The following is a 21722-nucleotide window of genomic DNA, read 5'->3' on the forward strand; positions in this document are numbered from 1 at the left end:
ACATGATCCGAGTGAAAGGGTGGAATGGAGGACGTACTATTTGTACCGTTTGCGCAGCTAGTAGGCCTATCACGAGAGAAGGACGACATGCGGAGACGGTGAGGCTAGAGTTGCCACGTGTCTAAACCACAGATAATCGCAAGATTTTTTCAATATCTCGCCCGAGCTCAATGCCCGGGCTTCAAGAATTCATGTTCAGACCTATATACTTGAACGATTTTCATTGAGCGTCAATTAACTTTTACCTTCACTCTTTTGCAACACCTGGTCGTGAGTGGTCGTCTGCTGCCTCGTGTTCTTAAAGTTGACGTGTACGCGCCGCGTGCCTAACGTAGTAACGTTGTGATTTCACAACAGAGTTTCGCACAGCCACAAGCTTATATCAAAAACAGAACTCTTCATCAAAAAAAATAATCGGCACGGGCCTCCCTGGCAGGCTTTCCTCTTGCACGACCGTCGACGACCATGCCATCCGTCCTCGTCGCCGCCTTTCTACTCGGTGCGCGCGTCGCGTCGCCTGCCGTCGTCCTCCTAGCCACTCTCTCCCTGATATCCTCTAAGCGTCTTTCTCACCAGTATCAAAGTCCAATAACACCCGTCGTCGTCACATCTCGTGTCCCACGGAGAACACTCATTCTCGTTCTTCTCAGCATCAGCGCTTTCACTTTCTTGGCAGATGGTCTCGCATACGTCGTATATGCTGTCCTTAACAAAGTTTGGCCTAAAGCCACTGGTATCGAAATCGCAAGTGTTTTGGGTTTACTAGCGTATGCCGGTTTGGCAGCTCTTGGCGCATGGAAGGACGCCAGCGACGATGAGATCTGGAATCGGAGTCGAGTCAAGGTCGCAATAGTTATCGCTCTCGCACTCGACATCCTCCAGGTCGTCCTCTCCTTCATTGGAACAGGTCCGTTCTTACTCGCTTCCATCATTCACTTCATTTACCTTATCAATCAATGAAATTCAGACTCCCATCACATTTGCACATCACCTCTGCGGTCATGCATACCTAATCTTTTGCATGGTGTCCTACCACTCGCACGAGTACTTGCACTCCTTCCTCTTCTTGTAGCGCTCTTCTGCCCTCATGTCGTTTACCTTGCTGCGCAATCACGTGGTTACACAGAAGAAGCTGATGAGACCGCTCCTTTGGTATCACAGCACGTCCCTCACGACTCGTTGCTGTTGCAACCAGAAGACGCCGACCCTGATGGTCCTAGTAGTACCGCAAAATACGGCACTTTTACGTCACGAAGCGGTCCTACCACCCGCAGCGCGTCCCCGGTTCCAGGCGTACGAGAGCCAACCAAGGTCAGTAAGCCCAACCTAGTGTAGCACAATCTAACGCTTCCACAGACAACCTCACGTGAAGTAGCCGTCGATCCCTCATGGCGGGAACTCTTCACTCGTATATCTCGCATCACGCCCCATCTCTGGCCCTCCCGCTACCCAAAGCTGCAATTCATCGCAGTACGTCCTTACATTACATTCTATTACCCCAATTAACCATTTCCTAGTTGATCTGTTTCCTCATCCTTCTTCTCGGTCGCGTAGTCAACGCCTTTCTTCCTCTTACGCTCGGCGCACTCATCACCACATTCGATACGCCGGGCGTAGCTCCATTCCCTGCGTTTGGCGCAAGCCCATGGCCATACCTAATTACCTACGTCCTTCTCCGCTTCCTCGCTTCTTCAGGTGGTCTCGCAGCCATCCGCGACGCACTCTGGATCCCACTCATGCAATACAGCGATCGCAGCATGTCGATGCTCTCATTCAACCATGTCCTTGCTCTGTCTCTCAGCTGGCATACAAAACGCAAGACTGGCGAGCTGCTCCGTATCCTTGATAGAGGAAGCGCAATAAACCGCGTTGGGGAGCTTATCGGGTTCACTGTGATTCCTGCACTCGTGGATATATGTGTTGCGCTCGTCGTGTTTGTCTTTAGGTTTGAACCTGCGTTGGGCGCTGTCGTCGCTGTCGTGATGGGAAGTTATATCTGGGCGAGTGTCGTGCTTACGAGGTATAGGACTAGGATACGGAGGCGGATGAATGAGCGGGATGTGGTAAGTGCTCAGTCCTGCTTTGTTTTGACTATGAAGTGGGTCTTAACTGCACGCATTCTCAGGTCACGCGCGGGATCCATACGGATTGTCTCCTTAACTATGAGACTGTCAAGTATTTCGGTGGGGAGGAGTATGAGGCGCAGAGGTATACGGAGGCTATTGGGGAGTATCAGAGTTTGGAGAAGAGGGTCGTTCGTGAGTGTTTCTGTCTCATCACATTTCAAAAGCCACGTCTTGTTTCAACGCCGTCCGATTTTCAAACCAATCCTATGTTGCATTTCAATGGCAAACACAAATGCTGATTACACCTGTAGTATCTCTCAACCTCCTGAACCTCGTACAAACGCTCATCATCACCTCCGGTCTTCTGGTCGGTTCTTTGATCGTCGCGTCGCGCATCACGAGAGGACAGAGTAATACTAGCGATTTTGTGGTGTTCATCACTTATTATGCGCAAGTGGGTATTCTGTTTTGTGCGACGATGGCGCAGAGCTGACGTCCTTTGACCATGCCAGCTCTACTTCCCTCTCTCGAACCTAGGCGGCGTATATCGCGCAATCAACCAAAGCCTTGTCGATACCGAGAAATTGCTTCATCTCCTCAATGAGCCCACTGAAGTTGTCGATGAGCCTGATGCCAAGGAATTGATAGTCACGAATGGCGAAGTTGAATTTGGTGCGTGACCCTCTCCATTCCCATATACATCCGCCTTAACCCACCACAGACAACGTATCCTTCTCCTACGACAATCAAACTTCCGCACTGCACAATATCTCCTTCAAAGTCCCCCGCGGCGGACGCGTTGCCCTCGTTGGCGAAAGCGGAGCAGGCAAAAGCACGATCCTGCGTCTCCTCTACCGCTTCTACGACCTCCAACCCGGCTCAGGACGTATCCTAATCGACGGTCAAGACATCCGCACAGTAACGCTCTCAAGCCTGCGTCGCGCAATAGGCGTCGTACCCCAAGATCCCGTGCTCTTCAATGCCAGCATCGGATACAACATCGCTTATGGCCAACCTTCGACCACGCTCACTGATGAAAACATCATCGTCTCCAGTGCCCAAGCTGCTCATATGCATGACCGTATCATGAGTTTCCCAGAGGGGTATGAGACGAAGGTGGGAGAGAGGGGTGTGAGGCTGAGTGGGGGTGAGAAGCAACGGGTGGCGATTGCTAGGACTATGGTGAAGAATCCAAGGGTGTTGCTTCTGGATGAAGCTACTAGTGCTTTGGATAGTGCGACGGAACGCGGGGTGCTGGAGGGCGCGCTTGGGAGGCTTGTGGATGGGAGGAGTTGTTTGAGTATAGCGCATCGGTTGAGTACGATCAAAGGGGCTGATTTGTGAGTGATTTTCAGGGTGTTTTGTTGGTGATGCGGTGCTGATTTGTTTTCTTGTGAAGGATTATGGTTCTCAAGGACGGACGGATCGTTGAACAGGGCTCGCATAGGGAGCTCCTGGAACTCAACAGCCTCTTTGCATCCATGTGGGCAGATCAGATCAGCGCGTCCGAAGATCCCAAAACCCCAGCTGGATACGACGTCGACGACGATGCCCCCGTCGTCGACATTCCTGAATCTGAAACGCGCAGCACAGCAGTCGAAGAGCCCTTAATCATTGATTCTCCTCAAGTCGTCCCAGCATCCCTACCAGCCAAACAAGAGGCACCTATATCTATATCGTTCCCCGTAACCGACGAAGCACCCCAGGCGTTCCCAACGACAGCATCCACGTCCGACGCGCCTTCCGTCCACAGCTATCCAGAGCGTTCAGCCATACCTGCGCATGTGCAAGGCGCGAGCGTTACGTTTGATGCGAAAGCGACTACGCCTCCGCGGACGGGTTCGCCTGAGCCTAAGAGAGGGCTCTCGGCGCATAATATCCAAAGACTTGCGAGGAAGATAAGTCTCAGCGGCAAAGCTCCGAAATTGCCTGCGGTTTTACGCCGGGACGCGAGCTTGCGAGAGGCGAGTATGGCGAGCAGCGGGAGTGGTGCTGGAACTGCGAGCGGGAGTGCATCTACGCCCCCCACTGGAAGCGCTAGGGAGAGCGTGGATGAGCCGCAGACCGAGGCTGCTTTGAAGAAGGAAGAGAAGAAGAAGAAGAGGAAGAGTTTTATCTAGAAGTTCCTCCTTTCTCTCTGATTCCCGTCTCTTTTCATCGTTGTGTTCCTTTCGTTCCCTTTTCCTTCCTGTCCCTTTCCTTTCCCTGTCATATGTTCTGACCACCTTACTTCTAACGACCCCTGTCACGACACATCATCATTTTTCCCTCATCATTGACATGCATTTTCAATCACATGCGACTTGCGATTTTGATTTTTGTTCTGTTCGATACATACACGTGTTGTGGTGCTGTATTGATACCACTCGATCGAATGTCTGCTTTAAATTTGGTTGTCAAACATGGTTCTTGCATTGTTGCTCTGATGTTGGTTTGCGATCTTGGTCTGTTATGGGCTCGCGTTTTATACGCTTTGTATTTGCTATGCATGTCGTATGTAGTAAATTATATTGTGTGGTGACAAACAAGGGGAGACTGAAGCAATTACAAATATTGTAAGAACAGCGGTTTATTAGCTGGAGTACCCTCAAGCATTATAAAGTAGTACGTGTAGCCACTGTAGTGGCCCAGCCCTACAGACTAACATTCAATAACCGTATTCCGCAAGTAAGCTTGTCAACTTTTCACAAACTAGGCTATGGACGGCTTGCTCCGACTGATGTCGGCGTGCGCGCATTGCGGGTGATGCATGCGGGTCGTCGGGGAGCAAATTGATGCAAACGTGTGCGGAAAACCGCATCCCAAGGCTTTCCAGTTTGTCCTTGTTCTTCACCCACCAGTTATCCATGTCCGTATAATCTTCCAAGAAGGTGACCACAGCGACGACTGGTACGCGCCCTGGCCCGGCGGTAGAGCCCACGATGTCAGTGAAATTTTTATAATCCCTGGCCAGTGCCTTCTGGGCACTCGACCCCCTCATGCAATACAAGATAAGATGGACTCCGTCATCTCTGTACAACTTCTCGTACGACTGTTTGAGGCGCCGTTTTGCCCAAAAGGTCCGCAAAGAACCCATTGATTTGAGTGAGGAAACTTCCCAAAGTTTGAAGTGGCGATCTCCAAGACTGATTTCGGGGGAGGTATGTTCGAGATTGCAGGGTTCTGAATCTGGCGACGTCTGTGCAACGTCGCGTCCCATAATCAAGTTGAAAATAGAACTTTCCCCAACTCCAGTCTCCCCGAAAAATAACACATTCAAAGGACCTGCAAGCGACTTTTGACCGCGTGGAAGGATCAGTACACATAAAAGCAATGAACCACTAGACTCTCACCAGCGACGAGACCGTAGAAAAGAGATGGTGTGCCCGAGGACTAGAGGGAACAGTTTTGGGTGACGGAACAAGGCTTCGCGAGGAGTACTGAAACGACGGTGCAGTCGAAATACCAGCCTAGTTGATAAATATTTAAGCCGAATTACTTCAACCACAAGTTCGCAAGTCCTTACCTGCTCCGCGACCAAGTATGTACTTTCATCGCTTTCCTCCACCTCACCAACAAGGACATCCTGTCAGAGTCAGAAACTCTACTCCTACATGACAAGACAAGTCATGAGCTTACATCTTGTGTCAAAGCCTCTAGTTCCCCCCTTATGAAGCTCATGGCCGTGAGGGCACATGGACGAGCAGATGGATTAATTGACCAACACTGCTCGATGTGATTCCAACGGGCGTCTGTGACGTCAGATGTCGCCTCGGATACCTCAGGGCGCGGGATATCCTCTCCTTTTAGAATTTTTTGAACGACTTTATACTCGTCAATGTCATGCCAAGGAACAGTCAGAGTTAACAACTGGGATGAATGATACATTAAAATATAGATTTTGTGGACTTCGAACACTTAAACTTACATGATACATGACACGACCAAAAGAGTACATGTCGTTCTGCGTGGTCGGTTTGATATCGGAAGGGGGATCGTGTGGCCTGAGCAACTCAGGCGCAGTCCACCTGATTGCACCAGGCTGAGCATCTGATACTTCAACTGGGCGGCCATTTAAATGTCCACAGAGGACATTGGACAAACCGAAGTCCGTTAGGCAAGCCGTGTATTTTCCGTCCTTGAGATCTACCAAAACGTCGGACTGGATTGTTTAATGAGTGGAACTGAATGTAAAGAGGGTGAGCTCACGCTCTTAATGTCACCGTGGACAACGGGGAAAGAGTGAACTGACAGCAAATTTATCAGTCGAAACAAGACGACCGTGAAGGGAACACAAACGATAGAAGAGCCCAGATGCTATGTCGTGAAGCTAGTGAATAAGGATGATTTAGTGTAGGTCCATTGCAGCCAAACAAGTTTAAGTTACCAGTTTCAATTTGGACTTAATGGTTAATGTAGCACCCTGTTCTGTGATCAGACGGAACAGCGTGCCGTCCGGAAACCACTGGGAGACAAGGGCTGTGGTTGACCCAAAACCCTCTGTCGTTCCATAAAGTGTGACGATATTGTCGTGGATGAGGTGTGCCCATATTGCAGTTTCTCGTCGAAACCTCTAGCAAATCCACATAAAATAGTGTTCAAAACAGAAAACATACACCCTTACTCTTAAGTCCTGCTCTGAGATGCAATTCGTGGGATGCCTGAAGGTTTTTACTGCGACCTGTAGTGCGATAATGAACAGGCTGATCAGTAAGTTACGCCGGCACTGCCCACTGGCCAGACCTTGACAGGGCCCGACGGCCGTCCCCATTCACATCTGTAAACGTTTCCGAATCTACCACAGGTGACGTAGTCGTTTATCGTACCGAAGATCTGACCTGTCAGATCTTCTGCTAGTGCCACTGGTACAAAGAATCTAATGACTTCCGTTGCCTCCGGGCGATCATCTGGGTTCCAAGACCAGCATTTTTGAATCAAGTTCCAGTGATCGTCAAGAAAGTTGTCGGGACGAGCAGGAGTCGCTCTTTTCAATAGCTCAATGATGATATGAGTTGAGTTTTTCTTGTCTTTCCACGGTATATCCCCCGAAATGATCTGAGAGGAGAAAGCTTAGAATAGAACTACAGAAAAACAAAAGGATCGCACAAAGAACATGACACCACTAAAAGAATATACATCACTCTTAAAATTCGGTCGTACAAGTTCAGCCTCTGGGTCGATTCCAATGACCTCAGGCGCACGCCATTGAGGATTGAAGCTGCGGTTTGCGGTTGTTGTATTCAGCTGCGACTCTGCGTCCCCTACAACTGTTGCGAGACCGAAATCTGTGAGACGTGGATTCCCCGCACCATCTATAAGAACATTTGCCTGAGGCTTATGAATGAGTGTAACATCCACGGAGAGACGACCGTACATACGGGATGAAGGTCTCCGTGAACGACATTCTCCGAGTGAACTTGGTGGACATCAAGAACAAAAACAACAATAGGATAGCGATGTACGAACGATATCCGAGGCCATCGGCAACGCCCCTGACCTTTTAGCATAAAATCGATCAATGCTTGGGGAATGTGATTAGTGAACAAGAGACTCGCCAATTCCACTTTATTCCAAGCGGTGATTGTAGCCTGCTCAAGGTAGATATACAATGTTCCGGAGGGCATCCATTGTGAAACGAGAGCAGGACACGGAGACCCGACATGTGCGGTGCCAAGTAGCGGTACGATAGTTTGGTGTTTCGACAGTCTAATCCACACATTGAGTTCCCGAAGCATTGCCTACATAGGCCATGGAGCGAAGTGTGATTTGAGTCGCCAAACTCCGGTTAGATGACTGACCTTCTCATATTTCTCTACAGCTCTCCCAGGATCGATCTTGAACACCTTTACTGCGACCTGACGGATATCAGATGGAGAATTCAGGAGGTTGGGCAACTTGAAGGTGGTCAGGCAAACCTCTTTTGTGCCTTCGCTGGTATTGATGGTGCGCCGATAAACGGAACCAAATGAACCAGATGTGCATGGATCCCCGAGCTTCAACGCAGAAATTTGAGACGTGAAATCGGTAGGGATATCGCTGCAAAACATGATGAAAGGACGAGAAACATCATGGGAGACGACTCACTGTTGAGGCGCGAGTCTCTTCATGCCAGTGGGTAGTAGGATTACTACTTTGCGGGAGGGAAGTGAGGCTGGTTTTCAAGTTGATAGCCGCAAGGCGCTTATTGGGTTCGTAATAAGGGTCTTTGCGAGTCACTTGGAGCAGTTCTGCTTGGAGAATCACATTAACATTGTCTCGACTACCGTGCTATGAATACTCGATGTTCGCGATCCTCGACATATCCTATTTCTGAGCGATTTGGGCGAAGGCGCGCAGCGCCTCCCGGTCCCGAGTTGCGTGTCCTGCCAGATAAAAGGTGAGCTGCGAGGGTGGGAGGGAAAAGAAAAACCATCGCGAACTACTCATGACAGGGATCGGGCGCAGTCCGGACCACCGAAGAGGGAGAGCGATGAGCGATGCTTGAGTGTTGATACGGCCCATCGCGTGTTTGAAAAGGGAGCGGTGGGTGGGGAAAAGAGAAGGAGGAAGAACGTCGTCGTTGAGGACGACTGAGACGATACGGCGCGACGTTGCAGTACGAAGTCAGAAGGTTCGTACTGCCCCCGACGCTTGCGCAAAGACTTAACTCTATTCCTACACTCGTTCCTCGTTACATAATAGACTATCAATCTTTGCGAGTCACTTGGAGCAGTTCTGCTTGGAGAATCACATTAACATTGTCTCGACTACCGTGCTATGAATACTCGATGTTCGCGATCCTCGACATATCCTATTTCTGAGCGATTTGGGCGAAGGCGCGCAGCGCCTCCCGGTCCCGAGTTGCGTGTCCTGCCAGATAAAAGGTGAGCTGCGGTTCCCAAATGTCTAGGAGTCCGACGACGCATCGAGCGAACCGAAGATACCCATAGAACTAGGAGGAGGATGGATGCTTACATGAAGAACCCGTCACCGAATGCGGGGCATTGTGTGCCGCAGGAATTCATCTTGAATGGCAGGCGTTGCTTGAAGGTATGGTGCGAGAATCTGAGCGTGATCTCGAAGATAGATCTGGAAGGCATCACTGGCCCATCTTCCCATCGTCTTGACGACTTCGAATGGGATGTTTCGGAGGAGGTATTCCAAGGTGGCGCCTATTCTGATAGCGTGGCCTTGCAACGGGTCAAGGCCAGCATCCTTTGCAGCGCGAGCGAGCCGTGTGATGAACTTCGTTTTTGTCAAAGGACGGTGTGCCTCGCCGAACTTATAGGAAAAGAGTGCGATATCGAAGTGGGGGTTGTTGATGTTGAGATGGTTGGATAATGCTGCCTCAGGATCAGTAGGGCCCTCTTGTTTCGCCCAGAAAACATCCTCCCCATTTTGCGATGTTTTCGTGCGGGGCAAATGAAAAACTGTAGTCGCGAGCCCATTGCGGTCTGTTTCATGGCGAATGTCGGATCGTTTGACATGAATGGAGGGATCGAATGATGAAAGGGTTCGGACCGTGAATTCTCCAGCTCTGGCCATTGAATAAAAGGCTGTTGTGAGACAGCTACCCACTGCGGCATCGAGAGGGTTGTTGGGGTCTAGTTTCTGCAAGATGCTAGTTATGAAAGCCACAGTGTAAGGTGGTCTTTTCTTCCTTCTTGATGACGAGGGCGTGAGGTTCTTGGCTGCTCTTAGCATGGCATCTATTTTGTCGTCATCTAAGGACCATGATTTTCCATGTAAGATGTGCCATGCACGAATACCGTGGACATAACTCGATATAGTTTTCCCTGAATATGATCCGGCTAAGTCTGAAATAAAAGCTGAAATGAGTTCAGAAGACGCTGGTGCACGCATGGCTTCGTTGATGGAATTTGAGTCACAGTACACATGGTAGGCAAGGATGCCACTTCCATATGCCTCCTGGGTGCTGCCGGCCCATGCGTGGATCATGACATCTTGAATGCGCTGTGCATCGGCGTGAGGAAGGGAAGATAATGATTCGTCATCAGTGGCTGGTCGCCATAGACGGAGCCTGTCCTTAGCTGCACAATGGGGTCTTAGGACGGAAACCCGAGGGCTGAGATTAGCAGGATAAGCCGCAATAAGCTTGCGTCGCTTTAAAGAGCTCTTCTCCTTGGCGACGGAGCTCGTCGTTGAGGTGCTCAGCTGATTCTCGCGAGCGGGCTCGGTCATTGACATGTGGGAGCGCTTTGACGTTCTTGCTGCGTGCATGGCACTCAGAAGGGATAGCGGGATCGTTGAAGTTTGTGATGAAGGGTTGGAGTGGCTGGGGAATGCTAATTGGGGGAAGCAGTAGGTCTGAGGGAGGGTAGATTCCCCTGGACGGAGCGTCTGCTGGGTTTGTAGTTACTGGGTACATAGCGCGTGAGGAAAGTGCATTGTGCGGATGCAGTGAGCTCATGGATCCTTTTGAAGACAGTATTGGTGGCTCTGTTGCGGCTACGCCCTTTCCACCACCCTTCGACAACTCCTCGATTGTCCCCGAATATTTTAATGCAGCTGCCCGTTGGCATGAACCGAGGAGTGCAATAATGAGGAATTCCATACCGAACAGCCTCTGCCCAGCCAATGTCTCTGTCCTCGGCTTTCCAGCCTGGGAGGAGATGCCACGCTCGCCATCTGCCGTTGATCCAAATCGCGATGCCAGTGCCTGAGCTAGCGTCTGAGTAAGCCGAGGGGTCAATGACTTCGACGGGCCCTGGGATTGGCCGAGAGACGAGTGATTGAGAGAGGCTGGCTTTCCACCACCGGAGGTCATCACCTGTGTGCTTGGGGGGGGAACGAGGCATGTGTGGACGGTCGTGAAAGATGGATAGCATGGTTTCGAGAGAAACGAGGGTAAGCTCTTCCCGCTGGGAGGACCAGAGAAGCATGTAAGAGTTTCCCATAAAGCTCCTGGACTTCCCGTAGTGTGTGCGAAGACCGAATCTCCCATTCCCTGATAGCTGCCACATACTTCTCCTTCTTGCTCTGTGGGATCGAGATAGAACGCGACTCGATGTCCCAAAGGAAACCGATAAAAGGGGCACATGACGAGAAAAGGATGTCCTTTGCCAGTTCCCAGGGTATTCCAAGAATTTTGGATAGGCGGTTGATGTCGTCAAAGCAAAATGTGAAGCGAGCATCTTCTGGCGATCGCGGGGAGGCTGTTGAGAGATCAATGATGGGAAATGAACAGTCTTCGTCAAACTCTTCAATTCTGCCGTCAGGCATGGTTGAACCACGATACCATTTTCGACCTCCTTCAATAAGCATGCCACCATTTCGTGCAATGATAGCAGCACGAGATTTGCGCAGGTTGTTGTAGCTGGCAAGGTGCTCTCGCAGAATCCGAATGAATAGGTGATCATCCACCCATTTGGATACAGGACCAATTCCTTGTGATCGGAATATGTCTGCACCAGCATCTGCAACCTCGCCATAGGTTCCCGCTGATGCCGAGAACCCGAAACAAAAGCTAGAATCAATTGCAAAGCTGTCTTCTCCTGTCCTGATGACCAAGCCTGGCCATTGAGAAGGATGAAGAGGTACTGTGCGGTAGGCTTCAGCCACGTCACGAACAGCTGCCTGAGATCCTGGGGGGAGAGACCAGATGAGTAGACAGATTGTTGATGCTGTGCCCCACGTGCATGGATATAAGTTAGAGTCGATAGAGGAATTAATGGATGATACTGTAGCTGATGGACGAAGCGGGAATGAGAGGTTTTGTACGAGACGGAATCTTCCTGGCTTTCCCGGCTTAGGAACCATGGAGAGTGGGGCTGTCTGAAAAGGACCAATGAGTTCTTCAGTCTCTGATTTAGATATAGGTCCGATATAACGACCAGTGGAATATTCACGGTCCAGAATGGCAGTAAAGGCGTCAAAATGTGCATGTAGTGAGGGGTTATTAGGTGGGGTATAAGTTTGAGATATGGTTGGGACGCTGCCCATGAAACCAAAGCGAAAACCATTCGGAATATGTGCATATTTACGTATGAGATTTGAAGAAATGAGAAACTGCAGCCAGGCCTCAGGCCTATAGGGAGTGATAGCGTTAGATGCTCTCGCTTTGAGGGCAGTCTTGAGCTCCGTGATCCTTTGCTCCGCATCCTGAACATTCGTGCACGTGAGTTCGAGAGGGGTTGGTGCATCCCTTGGGTCTCTGCCAGTCGTAGCAGATTTCGAGGCCCTCTGGATTGACCAAGTGACCCTCTGCGTTTCGACGACATCGAGTCTTGGTTCGTTTGTCCCATAGGAACTCGGATGCGCATTTGTGGATGGGGTGACGGAAACCGGCCGAGGCATAGGGCGCAGGCTGATGGGCTGGTTTGGCCTGCGCCCGCTGGAAAAAACTGCTGCGACTTCTGTGGTTTCTTTGCCATTTGGTTAGCAGGGCGGTACGGGTGATAGCGGCCATCATTCACAAGAGGTACCGTCTCTGCATGCCCGTTTCGGCTGGAACTCATGTCTCTCCCCCGAGAACGGAAGGAAGTGTTGGGAACTGCAAGCGAGTTTTGCAACTGAGTGAGATAGAGCAAGCATGAAAGGATTCGAGTAAGCCAGGGTTCGAACAATTATACGAAAGCAAAGATTTGGTTAAACCATGGTATACAGGGATGTGCGAAAGCAGTGTGGGCATAAGCGAAGCAGCGGTTAAGTTGTTTGAGAGGGACACAGGAAAGCGGGAGCACAGGAGTTTGTGTCAGCATGAGGGTAGATAGAGCGGCAGCATAGCGAGCGCAAGCAAGGGAGAGCGGAAGACAGAAGACGAAGTCATATACATATGTGTTAGCACGTGGGAAGCAGATGGGAATTGTACCCCGAAAGCAGGGATAGCCAAGAGTGAAAGCATTTAGACAGCCAGCAGGGTCCGTTTCCGAAGTGAGATTGAATATATGAAAGAAATTGGTCAGTGATCGAATGTTGGTGGGTGACGCACTACGCACCATTTTGAGACCCTCATCTCGTTCAGCCTCCCATACGTCGTCAGATATCGAGTTGTATAGGGCATTATTGAATAAACCAATGTTGAACCCTTGGTCTTGCGCTAAGCGATCATGCCATTCACGGCGCACAAATCCTGCGTAGCGAAGCAGAGCCTTTTCTCCTCGTGGCCGCATGCGATGCTCATGGTTGGTAATGAGCGTGAAAAATAATGCTAAAGCCTGCTGATGCTTTTGCGGCCAGTTGTTCTTTTCAATGTGCACAAGAAAGCTGGTCTTTGCGAGGTCAAACTGCCGCCAAGATAGGTCATGATCCTGTAGAGCCTTCTGAGAGGCTTTGAAAGACGCGATCGTCTTGAGGGCAACTACACCATCCACTTTGGCGAAGCCAAAAGCGTCATCTGAGTCTGACGTGGACCTAGAGGTGGTGGAAGCCTCGTGGCAACCGTCAGGGCTAAAGTACCACAATTCTACATACTCCATGTTCTTGATCCTTTGGATAGCATACTGGGATGGGCGAGGTATGATAACGTCTGCAACGAGAGCCCCTTCATCAAAATCGTTGATCTTGGGCTTTTTCTTCTCAGCTTCGCGCCTCTCTAGCTGTTCCTCGGCCTCTTTTTCAGCTCTCTCGCGCTCTAACTGTTCTTGCAGGGTGCGAGCATCTTCCTCATTCTGTTGCTGCCAAAGGATAATGCGTTCCTGGCGCTCGAGTCTCCAGCCTTCAGCCATTTGCTCGAGTGCATCTTCTCTGGCCGTGCCCCCTGCCACAAGGGCGTTGAGCCATCCCGCGTATGCTGCTGACTCGAAATTGGGCTGCGCTTCCAGCGCTGGGTCTGCTAAGATGCGTTGCATGGTAGGCCGGGTGAATTCGGAGAGTGTTTGCTAAGAGTGTGTTTTGGAGAAATTGACTGAGTGTTTCTAAGAGTAGTAGCAAGAGTAGGAAGAACGGAGAAAAGAGAAGGAGGAAGAACGTCGTCGTTGAGGACGACTGAGACGATACGGCGCGACGTTGCAGTACGAAGTCAGAAGGTTCGTACTGCCCCCGACGCTTGCGCAAAGACTTAACTCTATTCCTACACTCGTTCCTCGTTACATAATAGACTATCAAACCAGGTCCAGCCCACAGTGGCGACGGTCATGCTGCAGAAGATGTTTCGCGTATACGGTACCACCTCCAGGCCATGGTGGAATCGTACAATGTGACTTGTTTATTCAAGGGGCTTTTATGGACAAAGTTCGAATATTCTTTACCAAGCACTGAGCAGTGCTAGTACCGTGGCATTAATGTAATCGGAGTCAAGTCAAGGTCGCAATAGCTATTCATTCTCCCACTCGCCCGTGACATCAGGGTTCATTCTTACTCGCTTCCATCATTCAGTTCATTTAACCTTATCAATCCATGAAATACAGATCCGCATCACATTTGCACATCATGCATATCCAATCTTTTGCATGGTGTCCTACCACTCGCACGAGTACTTACTTGCACTTCTTCCTCGGGCTGCTAGAGTATAGCGCAACCTCACGCTTCCACAGACAACCCCGCGCGAAGTAGCCGTCGATCTCTCAAGGCCCGTATATCACGCCCCATCTCTGTCCCTCCCACTATCCAAAGCTGCAATTCATCGCAGCACGTACCTCCATTACATTTTATTGCCCCAACCAATCACTTCCTGGTTGACCTGTTTCCTCGTCCTTGTTCTCGGACGCATAGGCAACAACGCCTTGCTGTCTCTTACACTCGGTGCACTTACCACTACCTTCGCCACACCAAGCATAGCTCCATTCCCTGCATTCGGCACAAGCCCATGACTATACGAAACGCAAGATGGGTGAGCTGTTCCATATTCTCGACAGACATCCTCAGATCGAACCTGTATTTCATTTCAATCGCGAATGTGCTGATCACACCTATAGTATCTCTCTTGAAGCTCGTACAAATGCTCATCATCATTTCCGGTCTTCTGATCAGTTCTTTGATCGTCGTGTCGCGTATCACGGGAGGACAGAGTAATACTAGCGATTGTGGTGTTCATCACTTATTATGCGCAAGTGGGTATTCTGTTTTGTGCGACGATGGTGCAGAGCTGACGTCCTTTGACCACGCCAGCTCTACTTTCCTCTGTCGAACCTATGTGGCGTATATCGCGCAATCAACCAAAGCCTTGTCGACACTGAGAAACCGCTACACTCCCTCAATGAGCCAACTGAAGTGGTCGAAGAACTCGATCCTAAGGAATCATAACGACCCCTGCTATGACACATCATCTTATCTTTCCATCATCATTATCATGCATTTTTCAATCACATGTGACTTTGATTTTTGATTTATTCGATAGATACACGTGTTATGGTGCTATATTGATATCCTTCGGTCGAATGTATGCTTTAAATGCGGTAGTCAAACATGGTTCTTGCATTGTTGCTCTGACGTTAGTCCGGGATCTTGGTCTGTTGTGGGCGTGCGTTCTATATACTTTGTATTTGCTATGCGTGGTGTAGTAATCTATATAACCCGCAGAGATGGATTTCGGCGCTAGTATAGACAGGAGAATGACGATACATGAGATGTGATTAATGATATGAATTATATAGTAGAGTATGTAGTATCAACTCAGATGTGCAGCGTATCCTCGATAGACGAAGTCTACAATTGCAATTGGGTGAGCATAAGGCATAGTTAAAGTCATCAACCTACGTCTTGCCTGATCATATCAGCCAACTGTTTTGCAACGTCTGGAGATACACCACAACGCTTGGTGAGAAGAGAGACAAGATCCTTCCTTTTCACAAACGGGCCCCCGGCAAGTAACTCCTTTGGCCTACGCATCAACAACGCAAACAAGTTATCCCCTCCTATCCATGCTTACTTCTGCCCATCGGCGGTAAATCGCTGAACAAGATTCCAGATCGTGATACGTGATTCTTTGTATCCTCCGTCCAATCTGTTAACGGTGATGCACGCATGACCGGCGAGCTGGATCTGGTATTTTTCGAAGGTGCTGCAGTTTCTCACCCACCAGTCCTCCAACCTGTGCTCTCTTCCAAGGTTCGTTACTGCAAGAACGATTGGGACCTTCTTCTCGCAAAGGAATTCGTAAAAGAGCCGGTAACTGCTCTGAAGCGTAGCAGTGACTCTGCCGGCGCGTACGCAGAATAGAAGAAGATCGATGCCGCCTTGTCTATCCAATTCCTTGATGAGCCGATGGGAGTTTTCGACAGACTCGAGGTACTCTTGATTCCCAGCTGCGGTTCCTCGAGTCCGACAGTATTGAAAACCTTATATGAGTCTCCACCGAAAACCGATGGTGTACTCTTGCCATTGCATGTCATAGGGTTTCCGCGCTATCTCTTCGTCCGCCATGAGGTTGACGAGTGACTTTTTTGCCTGCTCCCCTCTCCCCAAATCCACAATATATAATCTTATGATGACTTGGAGCGCGGCGTCCACCCGCGTGCGTCTCACGTGCGCTTACTTGACCAATTTCTACTACCACTACCATTCAGAAACCTACTAACGTTACCATCATTAGCTTCGCTCCATCACTTACAACATTGCCGAGTCCTCGTGCTCACGAAATTTACTTCATTTGGTTGCGAGCACATCATCAATTCCTTATAAGCTGACCCTTTCATCTGCGTCATCTTGCTGTTTGAACACCGCAGCTCCAAAACATGTCGACGTCATTTACGCACAACGAAAAATATAAATTCTGAGTCGTTCTTCATCAGTTTGCCCACGCATCATTTGTGTTTTACGACTTGATCTATTATGCCCGGTTCATCCATGAATCCGTCTTGATGATATTTCACACAGTCGTATACTACAGTGCTGACACTGTAAAAGAAGATGATCAGCTCATAGCAGATCACCCTGAAGCGACACCTGATTTTCTCGCAATTCTCTCACAAAATGGAATTCCAAAGCACGAACTTTATCTCAAGCAGGGCTGTATTTGCTCACTTAGGCGCAATATGTCTGTTCAGAAGGAACTGGTGAAGAATGCACGCCTCATCATACAACAATTGCACCGCCGTTATGTCAAGGTTCGAGTCATCAACAACAGGACAGGTCAACTTGGAGATACTCAATACATCCCCCGCATCCACTTCGAATTCACACCCCCACGCGTAAGTTAGACTGTTCATCGTCTACAATTTCCCCTCCGTCTTGCATATGCAACAACTTTCAATGGTTGCCAAGGTCTAACCCTTGACAAGACCGTTCTCAACCTTCGCTGCGAAGTCTTCGCACACGGTCAACTGTACACAGCCCTTTCACGGATCCGTCAACGAGACGATTCACGCATCCTATTTTCAGAAGACAAACCAAATGACGATTTCAATACGTCCAACGTCGTGTATAAAGAATTGTTATTAGATTTGAACTAGATCCATCCAACGAGCCGCGCAGCGGCAAGCACTTGTAGTACAATAGTTTTATGCCTGTCCTCACTTGTTAATGTTGAAAAAATACGGAACTTCATCTGGAGACTGATACCTTGTGGCCACTACAGGAGGGATGGTCCGTGTAATGCTATACAGCGTTTGAGGTTAGAAAAATGTGATGTAAATGGTACTCGAAGATTATTTACCTGTCAGCCATATCAGGAGTGGTCCGGATAATACTACATCGCATTTGATAAATATAGTGCAAATGACATCGGAAAGAATACGTACCTTTCGGACATTTTAGGACGGATGGTCAGGATAGTGCTAGGTAACGTTTGAGATCAGAAAACTACAACGCAAATGACATCTGAAGACTACAGACCTTTCGGCCATTTCAGGAGGGGTAGCCTGAACAGTGCTATGTAGGGGTTTAAGGTTGGAAAAATACTGCGCAAACATCATCTGAAGGCTACATACCTCTCAACCATTTCAGGAGAGGTGGTCCGGATAGTGCTATATGGTGTTTGAGGTTAGAACAGTGCGGCGCAAACGGCATCAGAACAATCCATGCCTTTCAGTCATTTCGGGACGGATGGTCTGATTAGTGCTAGGTAGAGTTTGAGGTTAGAAAACTACAACACAAACGGCATATGAAGACTACAGACCTTTCAGCCATTTCAGGAGAGATGGCCTGGATAGTGCTATGTAACGTCTGTGGTCAGGAAAGAAAGGCGCAAACGTCATCTGAAGACCACATACCTGTCAATAATTTCAGGACTGGTGGTCCAGATAGTACTATGTAGCATTTGAGGTTGGAAAAGTGCGGCGCAAACGGGATCAGAACAATACGTACCTTTCAGTCATTTCAGAACGGATGGTCCGAATAGTGCTAGGTAGAGTTCGAGGTTAGAAAACTACAACGCAAACGGCATCTGAAGACTATAGACCTTTCAGCCATTTCAGGAGGGATGGTCCGGATAGTGCTATGTAACGTCTGTGTTTAGGAAAGAGAGGAAAAAACGTCATCTAGAGAATATGTACCTTTGAGTCATGTTAGTATAAAGATTTCGAATCACGACTTTTGCTAAGCTCTCCCCCAACCCGCAGCGCATCGTGAGGACTCCAAGAACGTCGGCTTTGCTTGCTTGCCAGGTTGAGGGGTCATCTGCCCCAACGATCCTTGCATACGACCAATCTCCTCTGTTCCAGTGCTGTGCTTGTCGGCTGATCAATTTGCCCACTTCTGTTCTGGACATTTCATACTTCTCCCTGCATTTCGGGTCTGGATTGTCTGCTGCAGTGATACAAGCATGATCGACATACTTGACCGCCTGACGATCGAACCATTCCTTGTTGTGCGCGTGCCAATCGTCCATGTTATCCTCTCCCTCCAGGTGAGTGGCGATGAGCGCGACTGGCACCTTCTCCTCAAAGAGAAACTCATAGAGTAGCCTGTAGTTAGTGATGAATGTTGATGGTATTTCGTCCCCCTTGATGCAGTACAACAGCAGATAGACTCCTCCTTTCTCACGAAGCTCCTTGGCCAACTTGTGAGCATTGGTGATGGCGTAAAGGAATCCGCTAGGGTTCGTGCGGTAGTCGTCGAACCCAGTAGTATCATAGACGCGATACGGTACGTCATCGATGGTGATACCATATGCGTCGTAATGCAATGTAAGACTATTCTGGTCTGACGAGGTCTCAGCGACCTGTCTACCTGCTAGAAGGTTGATCACAGAGCTTTTCCCAGCGCCACGTTCTCCAAAAATGATGATGTTTTTCGGTGTAATGTATTCAATGACTTCCGCGGCATCTGGGCGATTCCCCGGATCCCAAGACCAGCATTTTTGAATCGATGTCCAGTGATAATCAAGGATGTTGTCGGGACGCAGATGTTCGACTTTTTGCGACAGCGCGATGCAGATTTGAACCGAGCTCTTCTCCTTCCACGGTACATCCCCGAGATGATCTGAGAGGAAACAAATTAGGATAGAGCTGCGGAAAACACCAAGATCGCACAAAAAACATGACACCACCCAAAGCATAGATATCACTCTTGAAAGACGGTTTTTCAGGGTCACGCTCGATTCCAACGATTTCAGGCGCACGCCATCGAGAATCTAAGGTGCGGGTCGCGGTCGTCATGGACAACTGCAGCTCTGCGTCCCCTGCGACTGTCGCGAGACCAAAATCCGTGAGACGTGGATTCCCCGAGTCATCTATGAGCACATTTGCCTGAAGCTTATGAATGAGTGCAACATCCACAAAGAGACAACTGTACATGCAGGATGAAGGTCTCCGTGAATGATATTCTCCGATTGAACTGGGTAGGTATCAAAAACAACAATAACGAGATAGTGACAGAAGCCGACTGACGGTAATTCAGGCCATCAGCGACGCCCATGGCCTTGTAGCATAAAATCGATGAATGCTTGGCGAATGTGATTGTTGTGAACGAGGGGCTCACCAATTTAATTCTAGTTGAATCGGTCGCGTTAACTTGCTCGAGGTACATATATAATGTCCCAGAAGACATCCATTGGGAAATGAGAGCCGGAAATGGAGACTCGACCTTCGCGGTGCCAAGTAGCGGTACGATAGTCGAGTGCTTCAATCTTAGCCAAACCAGGAGTTCTCGACGCATTGTCTACATAGATCATGGAGCGAAGTGATCACAATCCGGTTAGCTGACCCACTTTTTCAATTTTCTCCATGGTTCTCCCAGGATCAATCTTGAACACCTTCACTGCTACCTGATGGATATTCGATGGTCGATTCACGAGGGTTGGTTAGTCAGACAGACCTCCATTGAGTCTTTTCTCGACTTGATGGTACGCCGATAAACCACACCGAAGGAACCCGAATTACATGGAGATCCGAGCTTCAACGTCTCAGAAATTTGAGATGTGAAGTCACTAGGAGTATTACTAGTATCGCTGCAACATGTGAAGTGTCAAGGCAATGCTTATTGGACTCCAAGAAGGCTCACTCTTCAGGTGCGGGTTCTGTCATGGGTAGGGCTACCTTTGCAGGAGGATGGTTTCAAGGAGTGAACTTGAACTATTCTTGCGATCCGATCTTTGCAAGGCATTCACCGAGATTTGTAAGAAAGCCTGGCAGCATGCGTGCTGCAGAGTCCAGACCGTATTACTGATCATATCGCCTCGAGGCATGGATGGACCCGTAATAATATTGAATCAACAATTCGGGAATTGACGCGGAGTCGTGCAATGTCATTTCATCACAATACGTATAATGTGACATTCCATGCAGCCCATCGCCTCATTGATGGCTTCCTGGTTATCGGACATGGCATGATCGATGAGCATCCGCACCTTTGACACCCTCGACGTTGTACCCTTTCCCGTCCATGGCCCTACTTACTCCGAGTTTCATCTTATATGTCCTCCTGCGCACAACGTCCTGGCGTTGTGGATGGCGAGCGTGGCGCTGATGAGGTATCAGAACAGTATATGGAAGCAGGTGAACGAGATATGGTAAGTATTATAACATGCTTTTTGCTTTTTGTGCCTTTTTTTTACTTACGTCACGGTGACGTTGGTCTTGGTTGTCTGCCTTCGAGAGACGGGTATTGCCTGACGTCATCCAGGTGATTCTGAGCGCCTGATGGGCTGAGGAACCAATTGAATTGGTGATTGAAAATGGGAAGTTCAACCCATCCTAATCCCCACAATCTACCTAATAGACTCGGAAAAAGGGAATGTTCTGCGACAGCCAATCCCCACTCTACACAACATCCCCTTCAAATACTTCAAGCCCTTCCCTGAGGCGCGTAGCTCTTGTCTGCGAGTCCGGAGCAGGCAAAATAACCATCCTCCGCCTCCTCTAACGATTCTACAACCTCCAAATGATCGACGGACAGGATATCTGACCTCGCGCGATTGGCACAGTCTCACAAAACCCCGTGCTTCTCAACAGTAGCATGAGGTATGACATCGCTCGCGGCCAACTATCAACTACTCATCCCCCTGAGAGCACAAACTCCTTGGCAGGTGCACGACTGCATCATGAGAAACGAGCGTACCAGATGCAAGTATGGTTAATGTGTCAGTCCGTCGTACCAAGTCGTGTTTGTTCATCATTAATCTACTTGAGCAATAGCCTCTGAGATATCATGTTCCAACACTCTGAAGCTTTTTCTGTAAGCAAATCGATTTAGCTTGTGATTGACGCTGATTCTTTCAAGATTATTCTGCAGCAAAAACACACGACCGTGAACAGGACTCCGGGTGGATTATGTATGACACGACACCTTTCACTGGATACCTACTGGTCCGTGTTGAGTCCAATCAACGACTCAGAGCTCCTGTGATGACATTGAAGTAGT

The 21722-nt window shown here is 49.2% G+C and overlaps 4 protein-coding genes across 4 annotated transcripts; 1 reads left to right on the top strand and 3 right to left on the bottom strand.

Annotated features, from left to right (window-relative positions):
• The first annotated feature begins 89 nt into the window (after positions 1-89).
• Positions 90-4266, top strand: DFJ58DRAFT_135276 (mitochondrial half-size ABC transporter). Its single transcript, XM_041378820.1, has 10 exons — positions 90-270; positions 336-907; positions 968-1311; positions 1357-1470; positions 1518-2063; positions 2126-2258; positions 2378-2520; positions 2579-2738; positions 2788-3406; positions 3466-4266. Exons 2-10 carry the CDS (start codon positions 466-468, stop codon positions 4184-4186), a joined length of 3222 nt encoding a protein of 1073 aa, XP_041237857.1. The 5' UTR covers positions 90-270; positions 336-465; the 3' UTR covers positions 4187-4266.
• Positions 4267-4523: 257 nt separating this feature from the next.
• DFJ58DRAFT_709405 (kinase-like domain-containing protein) lies at positions 4524-8497 on the bottom strand. The gene is made up of 17 exons (XM_041383802.1): positions 8130-8497; positions 7961-8081; positions 7844-7900; positions 7601-7783; positions 7512-7542; positions 7424-7461; positions 7152-7373; positions 6789-7100; positions 6670-6726; positions 6433-6618; positions 6345-6375; positions 6255-6292; positions 5974-6207; positions 5685-5915; positions 5572-5631; positions 5399-5515; positions 4524-5340 (listed from the first exon to the last, which is right to left on the bottom strand). Exons 1-17 carry the CDS (start codon positions 8150-8152, stop codon positions 4714-4716), a joined length of 2568 nt encoding a protein of 855 aa, XP_041237858.1. The 5' UTR covers positions 8153-8497; the 3' UTR covers positions 4524-4713.
• A 7120-nt stretch (positions 8498-15617) lies between these two features.
• Positions 15618-16325, bottom strand: DFJ58DRAFT_814934 (uncharacterized protein). Its single transcript, XM_041391677.1, has 3 exons — positions 16286-16325; positions 15853-16261; positions 15618-15804 (listed from the first exon to the last, which is right to left on the bottom strand). The coding sequence occupies exons 1-3, from the start codon at positions 16308-16310 to the stop codon at positions 15672-15674; spliced, it is 567 nt and encodes a 188-aa protein (XP_041237859.1). The 5' UTR covers positions 16311-16325; the 3' UTR covers positions 15618-15671.
• Positions 16326-18148: 1823 nt separating this feature from the next.
• DFJ58DRAFT_814963 (kinase-like domain-containing protein) lies at positions 18149-20869 on the bottom strand. Its single transcript, XM_041391678.1, has 5 exons — positions 20538-20869; positions 19842-20008; positions 19651-19686; positions 19381-19609; positions 18149-19343 (listed from the first exon to the last, which is right to left on the bottom strand). Exons 1-5 carry the CDS (start codon positions 20545-20547, stop codon positions 18397-18399), a joined length of 1389 nt encoding a protein of 462 aa, XP_041237860.1. The 5' UTR covers positions 20548-20869; the 3' UTR covers positions 18149-18396.
• Positions 20870-21722: the final 853 nt, after the last annotated feature.

This window comes from Suillus subalutaceus (assembly GCF_016647625.1).
Source record: "Suillus subalutaceus strain FC151 chromosome Unknown DFJ58scaffold_166, whole genome shotgun sequence".
NCBI classification, from domain to species: domain Eukaryota; kingdom Fungi; phylum Basidiomycota; class Agaricomycetes; order Boletales; family Suillaceae; genus Suillus; species Suillus subalutaceus.

What these genes read in the sequence shown, in the direction of transcription:
- DFJ58DRAFT_709405 (XM_041383802.1), bottom strand. Translation starts at nt 8,152, where the DNA reads ATGAAGAGACTCGCGCCTCAACA. An exon ending in CCAGCGAAGGCACAAAAGAG is followed by an intron (nt 7,901 to 7,960) that starts GTTTGCCTGACC and finishes GATATCCGTCAG; the next exon opens with GTCGCAGTAAAGGTGTTCAA. An exon ending in TTAAGTCCAAATTGAAACTG is followed by an intron (nt 6,376 to 6,432) that starts GTAACTTAAACT and finishes CTTATTCACTAG; the next exon opens with CTTCACGACATAGCATCTGG.
- DFJ58DRAFT_814934 (XM_041391677.1), bottom strand. Translation starts at nt 16,310, where the DNA reads ATGCAATGGCAAGAGTACACCATCG. An exon ending in ATGGCAAGAGTACACCATCG is followed by an intron (nt 16,262 to 16,285) that starts GTTTTCGGTGGA and finishes GACTCATATAAG; the next exon opens with GTTTTCAATACTGTCGGACT. An exon ending in TTTACCGCCGATGGGCAGAA is followed by an intron (nt 15,805 to 15,852) that starts GTAAGCATGGAT and finishes GTTGATGCGTAG; the next exon opens with GCCAAAGGAGTTACTTGCCG.
- DFJ58DRAFT_135276 (XM_041378820.1), top strand. Translation starts at nt 466, where the DNA reads ATGCCATCCGTCCTCGTCGCCGCCTTTCTACTCGGTGCGCGCGTCGCG. An exon ending in GGATGAATGAGCGGGATGTG is followed by an intron (nt 2,064 to 2,125) that starts GTAAGTGCTCAG and finishes ACGCATTCTCAG; the next exon opens with GTCACGCGCGGGATCCATAC. An exon ending in TTTGGAGAAGAGGGTCGTTC is followed by an intron (nt 2,259 to 2,377) that starts GTGAGTGTTTCT and finishes TTACACCTGTAG; the next exon opens with TATCTCTCAACCTCCTGAAC.
- DFJ58DRAFT_814963 (XM_041391678.1), bottom strand. An exon ending in ATTCAACTAGAATTAAATTG is followed by an intron (nt 19,687 to 19,841) that starts GTGAGCCCCTCG and finishes GTTCAATCGGAG; the next exon opens with AATATCATTCACGGAGACCT. An exon ending in GTTTTTTGTGCGATCTTGGT is followed by an intron (nt 19,344 to 19,380) that starts GTTTTCCGCAGC and finishes GTTTCCTCTCAG; the next exon opens with ATCATCTCGGGGATGTACCG.